This window comes from Nymphaea colorata, chromosome 7 (genome assembly GCF_008831285.2).
Source record: "Nymphaea colorata isolate Beijing-Zhang1983 chromosome 7, ASM883128v2, whole genome shotgun sequence".
Taxonomy (NCBI): Eukaryota; Viridiplantae; Streptophyta; class Magnoliopsida; order Nymphaeales; family Nymphaeaceae; genus Nymphaea; species Nymphaea colorata.
Genome location: NC_045144.1, coordinates 5,911,727 through 5,930,379, shown reverse-complemented (window position 1 = coordinate 5,930,379; position 18,653 = coordinate 5,911,727). Strand labels below are relative to the sequence as shown.

The 18,653-nt window shown below is 37.7% G+C and overlaps 2 protein-coding genes across 2 annotated transcripts; both read left to right on the top strand.

Moving 5' to 3' along the window:
• Positions 1-2,979: 2,979 nt before the first annotated feature.
• LOC116257265 (uncharacterized) lies at positions 2,980-9,667 on the top strand. The gene is made up of 4 exons (XM_031633880.2): positions 2,980-3,144; positions 3,362-3,880; positions 4,518-4,724; positions 9,364-9,667. Exons 2-4 carry the CDS (start codon positions 3,404-3,406, stop codon positions 9,505-9,507), a joined length of 828 nt encoding a protein of 275 aa, XP_031489740.1. The 5' UTR covers positions 2,980-3,144; positions 3,362-3,403; the 3' UTR covers positions 9,508-9,667.
• A 1,961-nt stretch (positions 9,668-11,628) lies between these two features.
• LOC116257379 (DNAJ protein JJJ1 homolog) lies at positions 11,629-18,603 on the top strand. Its single transcript, XM_031634066.2, has 3 exons — positions 11,629-13,362; positions 18,118-18,173; positions 18,264-18,603. The coding sequence occupies exons 1-3, from the start codon at positions 11,710-11,712 to the stop codon at positions 18,319-18,321; spliced, it is 1,767 nt and encodes a 588-aa protein (XP_031489926.1). The 5' UTR covers positions 11,629-11,709; the 3' UTR covers positions 18,322-18,603.
• Positions 18,604-18,653: the final 50 nt, after the last annotated feature.

The following is an 18,653-nucleotide window of genomic DNA, read 5'->3' as shown; positions in this document are numbered from 1 at the left end:
TGACAATGTCTCTGTCTTGATTTTCCGTTCAAGCTCGTGGAATTATATCCTTGAATAGCAACTGTATCTTTCACAACGATTACCATGCGATCAGTTTGACTTGAAGCAGGTGTCAGGAACATGAGGGGTTTAGGTGAAAAAAAGAAAAAAAGAAGAAAAAATACAAGTGAATACCGGAAAAATGGAGGCGACTCTCTCTCTCTCTCTCTCTCTCATTTCTGATGGTTTGCATCGGAGTGTTTTCCCATGTAGCCCATCGACACAGGGAGAAACCCTCCGCGTTGTGGAAAAAACCGCATGCAGAGGGTTTCCCTCTGCGTGGAGGAGGGTTTCCCTTGGATCAACCACCTTGACGTAGAGGGTTTTCCTTTGCATCATCGTGGTTAAGGTATCGAAACCTTTTTTTCAGAGGTTTTTTGTTTTTCCTTTTTGGGTAGTGCAGACCAATGTTATCCGTATCGTACGATACGCACGCGTATCGTACGATATGTATCGTATAGGTTGAAGAAACCTATACGATACATGTTCAATACACGATACGCGTGCGTATCGTACCCGTATCGGCCGTATCGTACGATACGGGGCCTGTATCGTACGATACGAGCGATACACCCCCGTATCGTACGATACGGGAGAAAACATAAAATTCTTTATTTTTTAAAAGTTTAAACACTCCTTCCTCTCTCTCTTCTTGTATTTAAAGACTCCAATAGACATAGGAGGGAGAAATTTTGCGTATTTTCATAAAAATTAACCGATGATTCATCGATTTGGGAGATATCATCGTTGAATCATGAAATATGATAACTGTATGTTTGAACTTATAAAATTCTGATGTAATCTAAGTCCTAAAACTCCAAGACTTAAGACTCTAAGTCCTCAAATTTTATAAAATTTTCAAGTTTAAAATTGTGATAGATGCTTATTATGTTAATTTGAATATTTGATTTCTTATTTTTGAATGTGTTGTTGATAGTATACACATGAATGTTCCTTATGTATGATGATCTTTTTTATATTTGAATACATTTTTTATTTTTCTTGATTTCTGATTTTTTGTTCATTGTTTTCAGATTTTTGAGAATTTTTGTCTATTTTTTTTATTTTTAAATATTTTTTAAAATTAAAAAATTAATTTTACGATACGTTTACGATACGTTACGATACGGCATATAGGTCAGCCCGACCGATACGCGATACGCTACGCCTTTTATAACATTGGTGGAGACCGTGAAGAAGCCAACTATGGGAGCAAGCACACATAGTTGAGACTCCAACGGGCAGTTTTTTGGTCAAATGAAATTTCCAATGGTAAAAAAAAAAAAAACTATCCCCCACTAGCTGGAACCCAGATGGATTCTAAAATTTGAATCTTCCAAATGAAGCCATCTGTGGGGGAGGCGCTCCCCCAAATTTGTTGCAAACAAGAATAGTATTTATCAGAAAACATCAACCAGAAAACAATAAATGCATTGCATTAGCCAAAGGAAAATCAAGCAACTATACTCAGAAAAATTTGAGTCAGGGGAGGCAAAACAGAAAGATCAACCCAGTTCGTAAACATGGCCTACGCTTCCATGCTGCAAAACAAGTTTGCCTGTTGTTCTAGGGACCTCAATAGATTGAATGTTAAAGGACTCAACCATCCTTCCTATATGATTTCATCGGTCTGGCCAGCTTCTTCTGCCTTCAATCATTCCTTTGAGACGTCTGACCCAAAGATTAGTTACGTCAACAGAGTTAGATGTGTCTTCATTGACACGGTATACCTGCCCTCAGCCAGATATGTGCCATTTTCTTGTCTTGCTGATTACATTTCATGGCCAAAAAGGCATCTTTGCAGGTTCTCCAACAGATTTAGAAGAGGTTTTGCAATGCCTTATCAGCTTCGGTCCATGGAGTTCTTACCCTCCTAAAAAAGGTAGATATATTTTTCCAAACATCACTAACAACTTTACACCCAAAGAAAAGATGCTTATTGTCTTCTTCAGCTTTTTCACACAACCAACACCTATTGGCCATTTGGATTCCCATTCTTTGGCACCTGTCAAGAGTGAGCAGTTTTCGGTAGTACAAGCTAAATATACAAACCAGTTCGCACGGTGGTTTGAGAATGTAAGATTCTTATGAATAAGCCAACTTAATTGTTACATTCTGCATTCTTAAAACATGTGTTTTGTAGTTATTGATGAAGCCAAGTCATGTGGAAAATCATACCTTTGACCATAGCTCGTTCCTATTTCCCTGTCAAGTTTAGGTCTCAATCCAGAAAGACATGGGGCATTTGACGAGGCCTCAATTGTGAATTTAGAATTAAAATTCTCATTTTTTATTGAATAAGAATTGCATTATCAAACAAAGAGTTTTGATTCTGGAATTATAGGTTCATTTTTTAATCAAAGTTCTGATATTGTAATCTCATTCTGGGATAAAATTATGATTCCAGAATTATGATTTTTTTTTAATCGTTTTTTTAGGGCACAAGTTAGGAAAGTTTTAATACATCAATTTCTATTTGTCAAACAGATCATTTTCAATTCCGCAATCTATACTTTGAACTATCAAACACAAAGAAATACTAGAACCGAAGTTTTCATTCTAGTGCTAGCTTAAGGTCGGATTTTGATTATAGAATTTTAATTCCACAACCAAAATTCAAGGCCATTAGCACAAGGGGTGAAACAAGAATTCATCTTCTAGGGGGTTTAATACAACTATTAAATAAAAATTTTGAAAATTTTTTGATAGGGGCCAACTTCTACTTTTCCAAAAGTTCCATCTAGACCGAAAGTTTTGAAAGATTTAATTCGTCAAAGTTAAATTTTCAAAATTTGAAAGAATGGTGTTTCGGCAAGAATTTGTTCTAAAATGTAGTTTTTAGAACCACACTAGGCCGTTAGATACGCCCCGAGAAAAAGAAGCCTGCGACGGACTTTTTTTTCCAGGATTTGCGATTTTATATTTCAGCCGCAACAAACACGCCTGAGTTTTTCCTCGAATCCAGGGTGGAATCGGGAAAAAGAACCGTGTCGTGGAAATTCTTTCTTTTCTTCCGAGGCCGTTATCGCGTTCGTCCTCCGTGGTTCTTGGGCTTCTTGCTCCGCCACGCCTGCCTCTTTCTTTCGCCTCCGCCTGCTTCTTCAGGTAAACTCACGAAAACCCTTGTCTTGCTGTCTCCTTCTCGTGGGCAGGGAAAAACCAGTCGTTTTTTTGCCGGCTTAGGCCTCACAAGTCACAAACTACCAGTGATATTTGACTGATGCTCAAAATTTTTGATCGCCGAAGCATAACGACATTGCCTTTCAACATTGAATCCCCCACTTTTCTTTGATCTTTTTTATGATTTTCTCTTGTGTTTTAGAACAGATTATTTTTTGTGCCACTTGATATTTTCCGGACAAGGATGGCGGCCGCCATCGGATTCACAAGGATGGCTCTCCACGCGGCCATGCCTTGTTCCTCTGCCGCTCAACGTTTTCATACAAGACCTGAGTTGGTCTTTCCTATCCTTCAGTTAAAGAATGCTGCATTTTCCCTCAAGGCCATCAAAATTGGAAGCATCAACAGTAGCATTTTGCCCCTTCGTTCAAGAATCTTCTGTTCCTCAGCAGATGTGTCCCACAACAGCAGCAGCAGCACTGTAGTAAACCCGACACCTTCAACGTCTCCATCCATTCCCGATGAGCCAGCACCGTCCACAAATGTGGATCCCCTACGAGATAATGCCAATGCACTAGATATCAGAGTCGGACGAATAATAAAAGCCTGGAGACATCCGGAGGCCGACTCTCTTTACGTGGAGGAGGTGGATGTGGGTGAGCCCGAACCCCGGACTATCTGTAGTGGTCTTGTTGGCTTCGTCCCATTGGAGGAGCTTCAGGTCGGTTTCTCTTCTTTCTTCGTCCGAATACTTTTTCCGTTGAAAAGAAGAGACATCAATTGGCCTCTTGCAATTGCCAAACAATGAAAGGAAATGTTTGAGATCTTTTCTGATGTTAACATAATTGGAGTGATACTACGAAGATGAATACGAATTCATTGCGTGAATACTTCTAATAATATAACGATTGTATATTTGTATTACTAACACTTAGTAGGAAGGGCATACAAACAAATATAGGAATGGAAGTTTTAAGTGATCCCAAAGCATGCTCGAAGTATTCAAATAATCAATGTGGAAGAGATGGTTATTTTTTGTTGCTTCCAATGTTCAACCTATCACATGGTAATGAAAGAGAAATGTTGTGATGGTCTTTGGGGCACCAAATGCTTCCTAGTGCAGGTGCTGAAGAAGAATGAAAATAAAACCTGATTACCTGTTTGTGGATGTTGTGATGGTATAGATATTCAAGAAAGAGTTGGCAAATATCGTTTCCTTAGTTGCTGATCAAGATCTAATAATTTTTTTGCGTGATTTGTTCAGTTGAGTTCCAGCAGTAGCACCTGTTGAATTTGCTAAAGAACTTATACAATGCACAGACTCCATGGATATTTATTACTGTAATTCATATTTGCAGGATAGGAATGTTGTTGTCCTTGCTAATCTTAAGCCACGGAATATGCGTGGCATTAAGTCAAATGGAATGCTTTTGGCTGCTTCAGATGCACAACATGAGCATGTCGAGCTTCTTTTACCACCAGAAGGTTCTGCCCTTGGAGAAAGAATATGGTTTGGCTTAGAAGAAGACAAACATGAACAACAAGAAGCTGCCACACCAAATCAGGTATGCGTTATGCATTTGGTATTTTTCCAATAGATACTTTTATTTGTTGCTAAGGCATGACTGTATAAATTGCAAAGGTGCATACATACCACATAGTTTTCTTATCTTTTTAGCATTCTTAATCTTAGTAATTCAAGTATTTTCATGAAGGTTTGCCCTACCACCAGTGAATGTGAATGAACAGATGATACTGCAATTCTAAAATGCCAGTGAAATTGACGCAGTTTGTTTGTTTTCATTTGGAAGTGGAAAAGGGTAATTCTCCATGGAAGGATTTCAAGCTTTTGCTAGGAAGATGGACCATGTCTGTGAAACAAATTTCTTTTTCCATGGTTGTCTAGGAAAAAGCTATTATATGCAATATATGATTGAAGTTTGGATTTTGAAATAGGAGTCCCTTTTGGCAAGTCTTGCCCTTATTTATGGTGCCCACTGCTTGTGCAACAGCATATGTCATTTTGGGATCCTTGGTCATCTTGTTTCAGACAATGGCATTCCTCTCAAGAAGAAAGAGTGACAGTTTAGCTGTGTGATTCATTTTGATGACCATAAATCTCCTATACCAGCTGAGAAATTTAGCTGGTGAAATGTGGAGATATGATGGTGCCTATATTGAAATAAAGTTCTGAGATTCCTAAATTGGGGGAATTAATTTGCGGTTTTATATTTTCTCTAATGTGTATAAGGACAATATGGGCCTTTGGCTAGGAAAAGGGCAGGTAATGTATTCAAACAACGTCAGCTAATACACATGTATATATGTTCATTTTTTGCGTCTCTCTCTCTCTCACACTCTCACTTTATACATTGTATCCCATCAAAGCTCTGAAATCAAGAGTGCTTAGAGAGAGTAGTACTAGGATAGGAGACATCCCAAGAAGTCCTGATGTTGCAATCCCTTTTACAGTACTGCTACTGTTGCACCTCTCTGCCACTAGGGCCCCGCCTATATCATTGGAGCACACACACAAACTCTCTCTCTCGCTATATATATATATATAATTCTCTTCAGTAGGCAGGAACCTGGAACCCCCTTGTAGTCTTCTGCGAGGTGTCTAACAATGTCACTCAATCCTGGCTCATGCTAACGTCCTAGTCCAGCTAGCTCTGATCTTCTCGTGAACCAGGTTTTGATAATCAATAGTCTGGCTTGGGTACACTTTCCCTTTTTGGAAAGAAGCTCTCCCTTTCTTTCTCATCATTTGGCTGTCTGAGGGTTGTGTCTACTCAATGAAGAATGGTCATTGGCAGCTGTCTAAGCATTGTTTGGCTTGTTGTATCCGAAGAGATACGGGGAGCAATAAGTTTTTGGTAGCCTGTTAAATGAGAAATAAAACCAAGAGGTATTTATGGAGGCTCTCTTGACGTTGGAGCTCTCTGGTTGAGGTTCCTTCTCGGTTATTAGTAAATTTCTTCATTTTCTTGTCTAGTTATCTCACAAGGATGATCCGTGTGTGAGTGTTCATCAAATCAATCAAGACAGAGACCCTCTCTTACAATGGTGTTGTAGCTTTGCTCTCCTCTCCATTTTCCTATTCTTATTCAAGAGGCTGGGAAGTCGGTTGGCCTAGCTGGCAATCCTCATGGGCAGTATTTAGTGCCAGAGTAGCAGTTCACCAGGCTAGAAAGATTAATTGGTAGTGTGCTAGCCTGCTAGGTGTGCAACTTTGAATCTCAAAGTGAGGGTGGAATGCTTCAGTGTGGTTTTTACTATGTTGTTTTGGTCAGTTTAGTAGTTTTGGTCATTTTAGTAGCATCACAAATAATTGTTATTATTATGACAAAAAGGATCCTGTTGTAGTTATAAAATTCATCGAATATTGGGACTCCATCACCTAAGAACATCACACTTTTATCCCTCATTGTGGCTTCTACAAGCTATGGCTGCCAATGGGTCTAGCCTCGATGTGGAGCTACTCCTCTACCTCCTGGCTGAAGTTTCTATGGGAGGCAGAACCCTTCATGTCAATTTGTCTTAACGAGCCAAATCATGATTACATTAAGAACGGCGAGCTGGTGCATGTGCCCGAGGTGTTTTCATGTATGTCGAAGAGCCTTTCATACTTGATGATGTCTCATTCCCCATGCTCTCCTTTAATTCTTAGCTTCTTTTTTGCATGGGGAAATTGCGTTTCTCATATGGCTTATGGGGACCAGCACCCCTTCATGGTTCCACTGCTTTCATATGGCTCTAGGGCCTAGGCATATTACTGCCAACGATTTCAATTGCTTGCTATCAGTTCACAATTCAAACGTCTATGTGGCCCCAAATATCATGATTTGTGGTTTCAAAATGTTCATCCAAGGTTGTGGACTATATCCTCTACCTAATTCTAGAGAAAAAATTTCATGGTCTAGCAAAAGAACAGGTCTATGTCTTCACCTATTGTGTAGGGCTCTCATCTCTTCTGACATCTTGGATGTATTCCCAGATATTGCATCTCATTTAGCAGTTAGATTCCTATTCAACCATAGGGAATTGTCCATCATCTAGGGATCCCAGTTTACTAAGACTAGGAACAGTGGTCGTTAAATGAGAAGGAATTCAGTGAGCTCTTCGCTTCTTTCGAGATGGTGCTTGCTACTGCAAAATGGCCTGCCATTGGATTCAACGTAAGATGAATGGAGAGCCTAGGAAATAGGTGGAAGATACGTTCTAGGATTACTTGGCTAAAGTATGCAGATAGCAATACTAAGTTCTTTCATAAAATGGTGTCTCAGAGTCATCATAAATCTTCTGCCGCCTCTATTAACATTGTGGAATCCGTTAAGCGAATGATTGTCTTCTCACAATAACTGGGTACTACAAATTTTTCTCTCATGTCTCAGCAGAGGTGGGAAACATTGGTGCATTGGGTTTGTCTACTCTCTCTGCTCCATCATGCAAGAATTATATTGCACAGCAAGGAATTTGCCGGAAGTAATTTTGAGAAAAAACTCAGTTGCTAGGGACCTCATAAAAGGGACCTTTTTTTTGCCAGTCTTCAAAAGGGGGCTCCATGTTATGGAGAATGTGGCTTTTCTCCACTTGATGGCTTGTGGTTGCAAAAGAAAATGCAGTCTACAGAGGGGATAAACTTAAAGTTAATATTAATAGGTGGCCCCCTCGTATTCTTTCTGGTGTAGCCTCACTTGTTAAATGGTTGCATCCTACTATTTGTGGTCTTGTTCATGTTACCATGTCCACCCTGTGATGTTAAACTATGTTTCTGTTGCTTCATAACTCTTTGTTGGGAAGGGTTGGTAATGTTGTCAGATAATTTATCTCTTTCCCTTTCTCTACTTCTCTCTGACCACACAAACAGACACGTGCATGCACTTGCATACGTATGTAGATGTGAATGCATGATTGCATGCACAAGTATGTACTTTCAGGTCTTTACTGCCAGTCGATTTTGAATGCATAATACAAGCTTTTTTTTGTTTGTTTGTCTAGCCCAATGATGGATTAGGTTATATTTTTGTTTAGCTAATGGTGATAAGGTCGCGTTGGTCGTGTAGCAACTACATTCTTGATTGATCTTTACGCTGCTGGGTTGTTCCAATAGCAGAGCCAGAAATTTAATTAATAGGCACGAACTTTCAATTGATTTGCAAGGCTGTCAATTTAATAGAAAAATATAAATTTTTGAGTTATTAACAGGCAAAATAGAAACCTTTTTGATGTATGTGCAAATGGTATTTATAAATGTCATGTTTTCACAAACTGAGTGCAGTTTTGAAATTCTTTTATGTATGTTTCTGTAATCTTAATTTTTTTTTGTATTTTAATTTTCCTTTGTTTTTCTAAAATGTAAGTTGTCAATATATTTTCGAAATTCTCTTGTAACAAGTTCAAAATGTCGTGGAATTTAACTTTGTGAAGATTTTTTAAGTAAGATTTATAAAAAATAAATTTTCATTTTTCAAACTAACAATAATTTTGTAGTTTTAGTAATGGCAAAGTAAGAGCTGTAGTTTCTCCCTTGCTCCAACTATTAAACATAACTGAATAACATACTAAAGTATAAGTTTTTAAAACTTATTGATAGGTTTTGTATCTTCCGCAATGATAAAATGTAGAATGAGCACCTTAAGTCCGACTGTCGTTTAAATTAGTAAAGCTCATTTAACTATGCCAAAAAATTGACAGTTAACTTGAATTTTAAATGTAAAAAAGGTAGATCTAGACTGAAAATGTCATATCATATGCATTAAATGCTAATCTTCTCTAAATAAAAGTAATGCATTTAATGCTAATGTTCTCTAAGGAAATGTATATTGACATATATAGGCATTTCTTTGTGATGTTCGACTTTATTTTTCTCAAAAGATAAAGGAAAAGACAAAGAAGGTCCACTTAAGAAAATTATTTGTCAGCCAAAGTAACTTAAATAGGAATTCTTCCGTAAGAGTCTCTTTTTAAATAAGATAATTTGTAACTCATTTATAACTCATGGTTAGCAACTGTCCTCTGGCTCTGCCCCACTGGGTTGTACATTGAAAGATGTCCTTCCTAAGCAAGCTAAATGTGTATGAATTTCAAATTAAATAGGAGAAATCTAACTATTTCAAAAGATTGGGCATCCTAAGTGCCTGTCTGCATAACACTTATTGATATGTTTCTGCTTGGTGACATTAATGCTGTTATCTCCAACAGGTGCAGAAAAAGAAAATATGGGAATACGTGCAACCTCACCTTAAGACCACAAGTTCTTGCGAAGCTGTCCTTGGAGGGTACCCAATGCGGACATCAGCAGGCATTATTGTGTGTAAATCCTTGAAGGATGCAAACATTGCCTGAGCAAGTATATAAATCTTGTCTAAACACTCTGAAGATTTCTCCAGCTTACTCTGTTCCTCAAGAGGGATTCCTATTTTTCCTCAGAAATGGTTGTCATCATTGCTAAAATAGTCTCTCAGATAATCATTCAAAGGAAAAAGTTGGATTCCCTTTCTAATCATTTTTTGCTGTTTTTCTTTTTATAGTTTCCTCATTAAAAGGAAGCTCCTTTTTATCCTTTTTCACACCGTGTTGATGGCTTGTCTGCGTTATCTCATGAAGCAATTGTACCGCTTTTCTGGCTTATAGGTGTGTCCTTCTCTTGGCCATCCTAAGCAACACCTGTTCTTTCTCTCTCTCTCTCTCTCTCTCTCTCTCTAGTGGAGAACATAAAACAGAGTTAGACTTTTGTTGCCTAACTCACATGGAGACAGATATGGTTGGAGGTACCAGTATGGACCTACAGGTATGGATATGGCAACTTTACAAAATATGAGTATGTAATATGAGTATGAGAGTACAGCAATATATATGTATGCAAAATAACACGAAAAGTTGAAATGGAAGCAACATTTAAATAAACAAGTGACTTTAAATAAAAATATTACATGTTAATGAACAATAACTTTAAAAATATAATTAAAATTAAGTTGGAAAAAAATAAATAACGTAAATTTAGCGGTTTGAATCAATTTAGAATTTAAAAAGTATCAAAGTATGTTCAAGTACTCACTTTCGGTAGTATGAGTATAACGACACGGGTATGTGGACCTTATTTGACTCGTGAGTTGCTAAAGTTGGTAAGGTAGCCTACCCAGTCTGGGTGTCAAGGTGAATAGATTTGTGTGAAACCAGTTTATTGTTATTCCTAGTTGGGTAAAGATTATAATAGCCTACTCTATCAGATGCAGCAGAAAATGCTTCCCTGAGTATCTTCCTTTGGTCATCTAAATTTCGTTTACACCTTCCTTTTTTTTTTTTTTTTTTGAGTGAGTCATTCTTTTACTGGTATATTTATGTATTAGTAGAAACCAAACCGTTAGACTGTGGACAAAAACCAGATCCTTTGATTTTTTAGTAAAAAATTATTTTAAATAAATATAAACATTCTCATGTATTACAAAAGCTATCTTGATGTAAAACATGAAAAATGTGGATTTTCCTATTATCAAAATGTTGCTGCTACGTGAGTTTCTTGGTTTTTGCTTGTTACAAAAACGCTATTGAAATTCGAAAAATGATCACCTTAATATATGTTTTGTAGCAACCTATTCTTAGTTAGGGTGAAGTTTTGGCTGTAACAATTCGAGTGGCTCAGTTGACTTGACATCCTCGAGCCAATAACAAACAACAGAAACTAATATAAATAATGTTAATTTTAATGTTATATGAAGTTAAAACTAGAACTCTTCCACTTTATGGTTTTTATAAAATACCGTGTAATTAGAAAGGGGGAAAAAGAAATGAACAAACAAATTCATAATAACGACATTTTAGAATATGGTATATTCTGTAATAGTAATTAAAAAAAATATGCTAATAATACTTTTTTTAAATAACAATTAAAAAGAATTGGAGATGACAAAAAATATGTCTAACTTTTTTATATTGATAAAAATACACGTAATTTTATATTACTAATGAAATTGTTCTTGATCAGTTACCTCTTATTTACTACAAACCTAAGTTAACCTTAAATTTAATAAAACGACTAAAATTCCTTCCATGAAACCATATTTCACGTTCATTTGTTTGCCTAGCCTCTTGAATTATATATGATATATAATTATCCACTAATTATTTATTATTACATTTAAAATGGTTATGTAAATTCTTTGTGGTATATTAAATTCAAAACCAAGGGAACCTAATTTTGTAAACAAACTCAATCAATCATGTCATTTTTATAACATAAAATGTAATTTTTTAACTGATTTATAATTATTTTAACAAAAATAGCATGAATTATCCTTTTAATTAATTGAGAAACTAAATTATGTCTACTTTTAACAATATTTAAAAATTGTGCATATTTTCTATCGCAGTAAGTGTATTCTGAAAATTTTGTTAATAACATTTGCTGTTAAAAATTATATGGAGTATTAATCTGATGACAACATCCTTCGCCGTTTGCTTTCGGTTGACGTCGGTGCCATATAAAGTAAGAGGAGGAGGAGGAGGAGAAGAAGAAGAAGAGGAGGAGGTAGAGGAGGCGGCGGAGGGATGGATCCGGCCCCCAAGCGCTGTCTCTACGAGGTGCTTGGTCTCCCACGAACGTGCAACCAGGAGGAGATAAGGGCCGCCTATAAGCGTCTTGCCCTCCAGCTCCACCCGGACAAGCTCCGCCATTCCTCCGACGAGTCATCCGCCACCGCCGCCTTCCAGGAGCTCCGCCACGCCTACGATGTCCTCTCCGATCCCCGGGAGCGCTCTTGGTACGACTCGCACCGCCTTCAGATCCTCTCCCCTCAGACCCCTTGCACCTACAGTGCTTCCTCGTCGGCCGTCGATGTCCCGAACCTGTGGCCCTACTTCTCCAATTCGGCCTTCTCCGGCTTCAGTGACACCGGAAAGGGGTTCTTCAAGGTGTACGGGGATGTTTTCGGTAGGGTTTATTCCAGCGAGGTGGCCTTCGCGAAGGAGGCTCAGGAAGCCGGGAATAAGGTTTTGGTTAGGGAGGCGCCATCCATGGGGAATTTGGAGAGCGATTACTTCCAGGTCTCGGCCTTCTATGATTATTGGTTGGGTTTCTCTACGGTTCTGGATTTCTCCTGGGTCGATGAGTACCGTCCATCGGCAGCACCAAACCGGAAGCTCAGGCGGATGGCAGAGGATGAGAACAACAAGTTGAGGAGGAAGGCGAGGAGGGAGTACAACGAGATGATTCGAGGGTTGGCGGAATTTGTTAAGAAGCGGGACAAAAGGGTGATCGAGCGGAAGTTGCAGAAGGATTTGGAGCAGCGGAAGAAAACGGAGGCAGAGATTTTGCGTAAGAAGGAAATGGAGAAGGCGAAAAGGGAGAAGGCGATGTTGTACGAAGAGCCGGAATGGGCGAAGGTCGCTGAGGAGATGGAGGAGGTTGATGACGCCTTTGATCAACCGAGGAAAGAGGTTAAGGAGTTCTACTGTATAGTTTGCAGCAAGAAGTTCAAATCAGATAAGCAGTGGAAGAACCACGAGCAGTCAAAGAAGCACCGAATGAAAGTTGCAGAGATTGGGGAGCCATCTGATGCTGTTGTGGATGAAGGAATTGAGGATGGGCTATGTGAAGAGTTCGAGGACGCAATAAACATTCATGAGGAAAAGAGAGATGATGGGAATGTGAGTGGCAAAAACGTCGGAGGCCTTGACCGTGAAGCAAGTGATGAATCGAGAAGCGTAACATCAGACGTTGAAGGTCATGGGGAAAAGGATGGTACTGAGAGCACTGATGAGGACGAGATGAGCATCTTGGAGGCTATGGTGAAGGAGCAGAGAGCTAGACGAAATATGTCTTCACATGAGGTCGATGCATCATATGCTGGAGATCAGGAATCCGATTATTTGAATCTTCAAACTTCTCTGGTTTCCAAGAAAGACGTTGAATATGTTCAAAAGTCCGAAAATGTCAGTAATGCCAACGGAACTGCAGATACTCAAACAACATACACAAATGGGCTTGAGGGGGAGGAAACTTCGGAGTATGACAATGGTGATAATGATGATTCTATGCCCAATTCGCGAGACATACCCTCCGATCCAGTCAGAGATACGGATGCCATTTACGATGACCGGAGAAAGAAAAGTTCCAAAAAACATCCACCCGAAAGGAAACGGTTTGTGCAAAATGAAGCAAATGTCATGCAAAAGGTTTCTTCCAAAGGCAGAAAACAGAAGGTACTAACTTGTGCAGCTTTATACGATATTTTCTTAGAAGAAAGGAAATTAATGCGAAGGCCTACCAGTATTCTTTTTATGCCAGTCCATTAGAAGCGTACTTCACTGGGAAAAGAAGACTATCCATTAGAATTTACAGAATCGTTACCTTGCATTATTATTACGATCATGGGATCTTTTTCCTTGATCCATGCTCCAGTTGGGCGGGGAACCTTTTTGGGGCTTTTCCTGTGGTTTATTTTTTTGCGCTGTTTGATTTTTTGGTGAATTCTATATGCCTCGTAGGGTTCTTCTGCAGAAGTTTTTGTTAGACGAATAGGATCAAATGTCTCCTACAGTTCAGATATTCGACTATTCGTGGTACTTGATAACATAGTTTTACTATTATTGTTCACAATGTATAGTTGGTCCTTGGTAATAATATACATCATGATGTACAGTTATTCTTTTCTTTGACCAATTTTAATGGTTTTGGGGAATTATTTGGAAACATTAAAAAATAAGTTTGTGAAAATTTTTCTTTTCCTTATTTTCCCCCAGTATGATATGTAACCTTCTTAAACGTTGAAAGATTCCGATTAGTCTTTGACAGCTTGCCTAAGTAGTCCTTTATTGGTCATCGGCCATCATTCAATGGGCTGGCATCACTTCCACTATCTTTTCAGCTTTTGTCATTCGTCGTCAGGTTCAGGCTACGGTAGACTATCTGATTATGAACACTTGTTGGAAGAACTCAGATAACAAGCAGCACAGATGCACACTGGAATTATCCAGTTTTAGACACAGGCTTGCACTGGATTATGATGGACGTTAGCGAGGGCCTTGGACACATGAGGAGGGCCATGACCCTTGATTTGTCCTATTTTGGTAATTGAAGTGACTTCAACAAATCATTTTTTGGACACATGAGGAGGGCTATGAGCCTTGATTTGCCCTATTTTGGTAACTGAAGTGACTTCAACAAATCATTTTTTCTGCATAGTCCCAAGCTATGTTGTTGAGCTAAGTGACATGGGTACTTCAGTAAGGTCCACGTGTTAGGAACATGTCTCTCTCACACTCTCTTAATGCACCAAGGGAACAAGAAAACAGAAAAAAAGAAAAAGGAAGAACACACAAAGATTTATGTGGTTCGAAAACAATGTTGTCCTACGTCTACGGGCTGTCACACAAAGCAGTTTTTCACTATCACAGAAGAACACAAAGTACAAGCTAAAACGGCACCCTCATAAACATGAGATTAGGGCAAAATCCGCAAAGCAGAAAAATGACATAAATGCCCTTACAAAAATTAGGGAAGGCTATCACGTATGGATGAGGCTCCACAGTCTATCACTACATAGCTGTTCGCCAATACCCGTACACAAAATGAGTACTTGGACACACTTGGGTACTTTGTAGATCGAAGTTGATCCAAACTGCTTAATTTTACTTAATTTAGTTCTTTCTAACTCAGTTTTCATTTTGTTTTTAAAGTTATTGTTCATTAACATGCGATGGTTTTGTTTATACCACTTGTTTATTTAAGTTGCTTTCATTTTGATTTTTTTTGTGTTATTGTGCATACATATACATATATAGTTATATACATCCTGCTGTAGCCTTGTACCTACATTCTCTTAAGTTGCCGTGTCTATACCCATATCTCTGTTTGCCGAGATTTTTCCAGAGGTTTTAGGCTTTGCTGAAAAATGCTTGAGAAAAACCTCGCCCTTTAAAACCCATTAACAATATTTTATGACTATAGTGCCTAGGCGCACACCTACTATGGACTGCACACCTACTATGGACTAGGCACGGCTAGTCCAACCTGCACCTAGTTCAGAGGAGTCCAAGAGTCTCTCAGTGGGGCTCTTAAGGACTATTTAATAAAGATTAAATGGGTGCTGGAGATTGTTGTGGTGCACGTTTTTTGGTTGTGACTGTTTATATATAATATACTGTTTTTCTTATTACATAATAGACTTAATGTAATAATGTTTATATAGATTCTGTAACTCATTTGATTAGTCTGTTTATTTGTCGATAATCTATATTGACTGATAATTTTAATGTAATAATGTTTTGTATAGATTCTGTTTCATTATATGGTCTGTGACTCTATTTGTAAGTTGTAACTCATGTGATTACAATCTGTTTATTTGTCTATTTGCAGTCTCTTTGTAACTCATTACAGCCCGTTCATAATTTTCGGTTTTCTTATGAAAAAGACATGCCAATTTATGATATTAAACATTTAATTTGGTAATGGAAAGCTTTCTAAAATTTTTGACATGGGAAGTCTGATTTTTGTTTTGTGAAAAGTCTGATGTATGTTTCAGGATTTCAGCTAATGTCGTAATACTCATATGGTTCTTGATTATATTTTTTGTATAAAAAATTACAAATTGACTGCTTATACTTTATATTGACTGCACTGTAATATGTACAGAACTTTTTAGGCTCAATTTTATTCTACTTTCAGGAGCTAGGTTTGTTTTACAGCCTTTCTTTTATGTCTGAACCCATTTTATACATTTTTTTGAAAGTGATTTATGATTTCTGCCAACTGTTTATCAATTTTCTTGAAACTTCAAAGCTATAAACTCTGCATTTGTCTTCATTATACAAGTATAATATAAATCATATTATGAAGTGTTATTATATTATATAAGGATATAATTTAACATAAGCTAATTAATAGCTTCATTATTGTAATTTTCGCCTAAGTGCGCCTAGGCGTGCCCAGACACTAGGCACGGACTGTTGCCCAGGCTGCACATAGCGACTTTCAGAACAGCAATCTCATTTATTGTGAATTCACAAAGTTGGATGCTGTTGAATAGGAAGATCAATTAAAGCCAGCCATTCACCTGTTGGTCCTTGAATGCCTTCTAAAAGTACGATGCAACCTTTGTTGACAATCCACTTGGAAATCTTTCTCGGAGCAAGGTGTGAACCCTTATTTATATGATAATACTTGTCTTACTATGTCATATGCTATGTTGCTAAGGTTGCTAGCTGCAGCCTAGGCAATCGGTTGAGCCTAGGACGAGGTGCATTAACCTGTACAGAAATTGAGAAAAGAACTATAACTGGTAAATCTCTAATTATGATTTCTAATACCTAAAAATCTAAATTAAAATTTCAAATTGCTTACTTATTGGAAAGAAATGAACATAAATCTTCAGCATATTCATCACAATTATAATGGGTCTTTCTTCATGACATACACAAAAATCTACTGTAAAAATCACGTGCAACACCAGTAACAAGGAACAAAAGAAGAAGAAGAAGAAGAAGAAAAGAAAAAGGATAAAAACACTGCCTCAAGCAGCCGAAGGAAGAAAAGGAAAAGGAAGAAAAAGAAGAGAAAATCTAGGTTGTTGAAGGAGAAAAAATAGGCTAGTATTTGCCTAGGCGAGCCTAGATGCTGCAGTCAATGATGGCCTAGGGTGTTCTCAAATGGCAGGTACGAAGAACTAGCCTAGGCGACCAGCGAACCCCTAAATGCAAATTTAGGTGCACATTTTGATATGTCATTTGGTAAGTATCATAAGTGGTGCTATATCAAACAGATGCGGACTCAGATGAAGTTAGTATCATGTGTTGTTCATACTAAGGATGCAGTGGCATGGCTATATGCATGCACATATTCATGCATCTCAAGAAGAAACTCTTAGATATTTTCAATTCATCATTATTGTAAACATCTTATGTGAGATTTGAATAATGATCCGATTGATAACATAAACAGTGGGTTTGATTGTTAAGACAATTTGTTGGACAATTCAACCCTACAGATATGATCTTGAGAATGTTTTGGTGAGACACATATATTAAGTTATCTCCTTTTCTGAGTCGAACAATGTTTTTACAGTAATAGAAAAATGAACGGCCATTATAACATCAAAATGTAGTAGTAGAAAATCAATATTTTTTATAAAAACAACTTAATTTAGGACTTGTTTTATGTTTAATTAGTGTTTGTAAACATTCTAAAATATTCATATTCTGTTTAAGATATATTTTAACAATAACTTAAGCGGTCTGATTTTTTTTTTTCTGGCCTAAGTGGTCTGGGATATAACAATATGTATATATGTGTGTGTGTGTGTGTGTGTTTGTAGTCAAACGTGGAATGTGAGGGAACTGAACTAGAAAGCATGTTAAGCTTGTCTGGAGGAAGAAATTACTTTCATTCATTGCGTGGAAGGCCAGTAAAGCAAATTTTTTGGACATCTGCAAATGGGTCCTCCCTCGTAAAGGGAGGTAAAATCTATTTTGCATCAAGATCTGGCCACCAAATTTTCAGTCTTAATATGATTCTATAAACTGAGCCCCAACCATTCTGAAGTTATCATGGAACACAAAAAGTTCGAATTGAAGTATTATCTAAGGTTTCCACAGCCTTCCAAAATGACTTCAGAAAGTGAGGAAACTGTCTGGACTAGAATCCTCCTTCACCAATACTGGACTACCTGTCCGTTGGATGGTGCTCGTTGCTTCTGTGATGTTCCACCATTGTGGTTATACCCAACTTGTTGAATGCTACTTATCTCTTCTTGAATTTCGTTACCAGTGAAAGTATGTTCTTTCTTTATGGCTTGTATATATTGTTTTTCCGTCTCACGTAGAAGGGCAAGATTGAGTACATGATTATGCATTATTAGGAAGAAATGCTGTATACATACCATTACATCCGCAATTTCTGATTCGACTAAAAAATATAATTGGGGTTGAGCTAGCTGATCTGACCTGATAAACTTCTTTCAGGGAACAAAAGCGGCAAGTCATTCGTGTGAAACATGTGGCGAGGATTTTGATTCAAGGTACTTATCAGCATTTGCTCTACTATGGTTCCCATAGATGCTTATAGTCTACGCATATTTGTTACGTTACCTACATTTTTAATACTGCAGGAACAAGCTTTTTGCGCATTTGAGTAGCACTGGTCATGCCATGTTGAGAGCAAGATAAATAGGATTGGCCTTATGTGGAGCATTCTTTGAGCCCATTGCTTGTGTAATGTGAGACCCATTTCTTATACTCAGAGCATTCCTTTGAGCTCGTAGTTAGTCTGTCGCTGAGATTTTGCTATTGTATCAGCTAGTGTTTTATTTTTTTCTAAAGAAAATTCTTTATACATCTCAGATTGAGGTTGTACCACTTAGGGGTCTTCTTCTGTAATGTGAAAACAAGTTGGTTATTATTAATGAGTGCAAAGCAAAGTCGCTTTTTAGGTCGACTGCTTTTTTGACAGTCATGGGCATGTTTTGTGTAGCATTTCATATTGCTTCATGCGTTTTGAG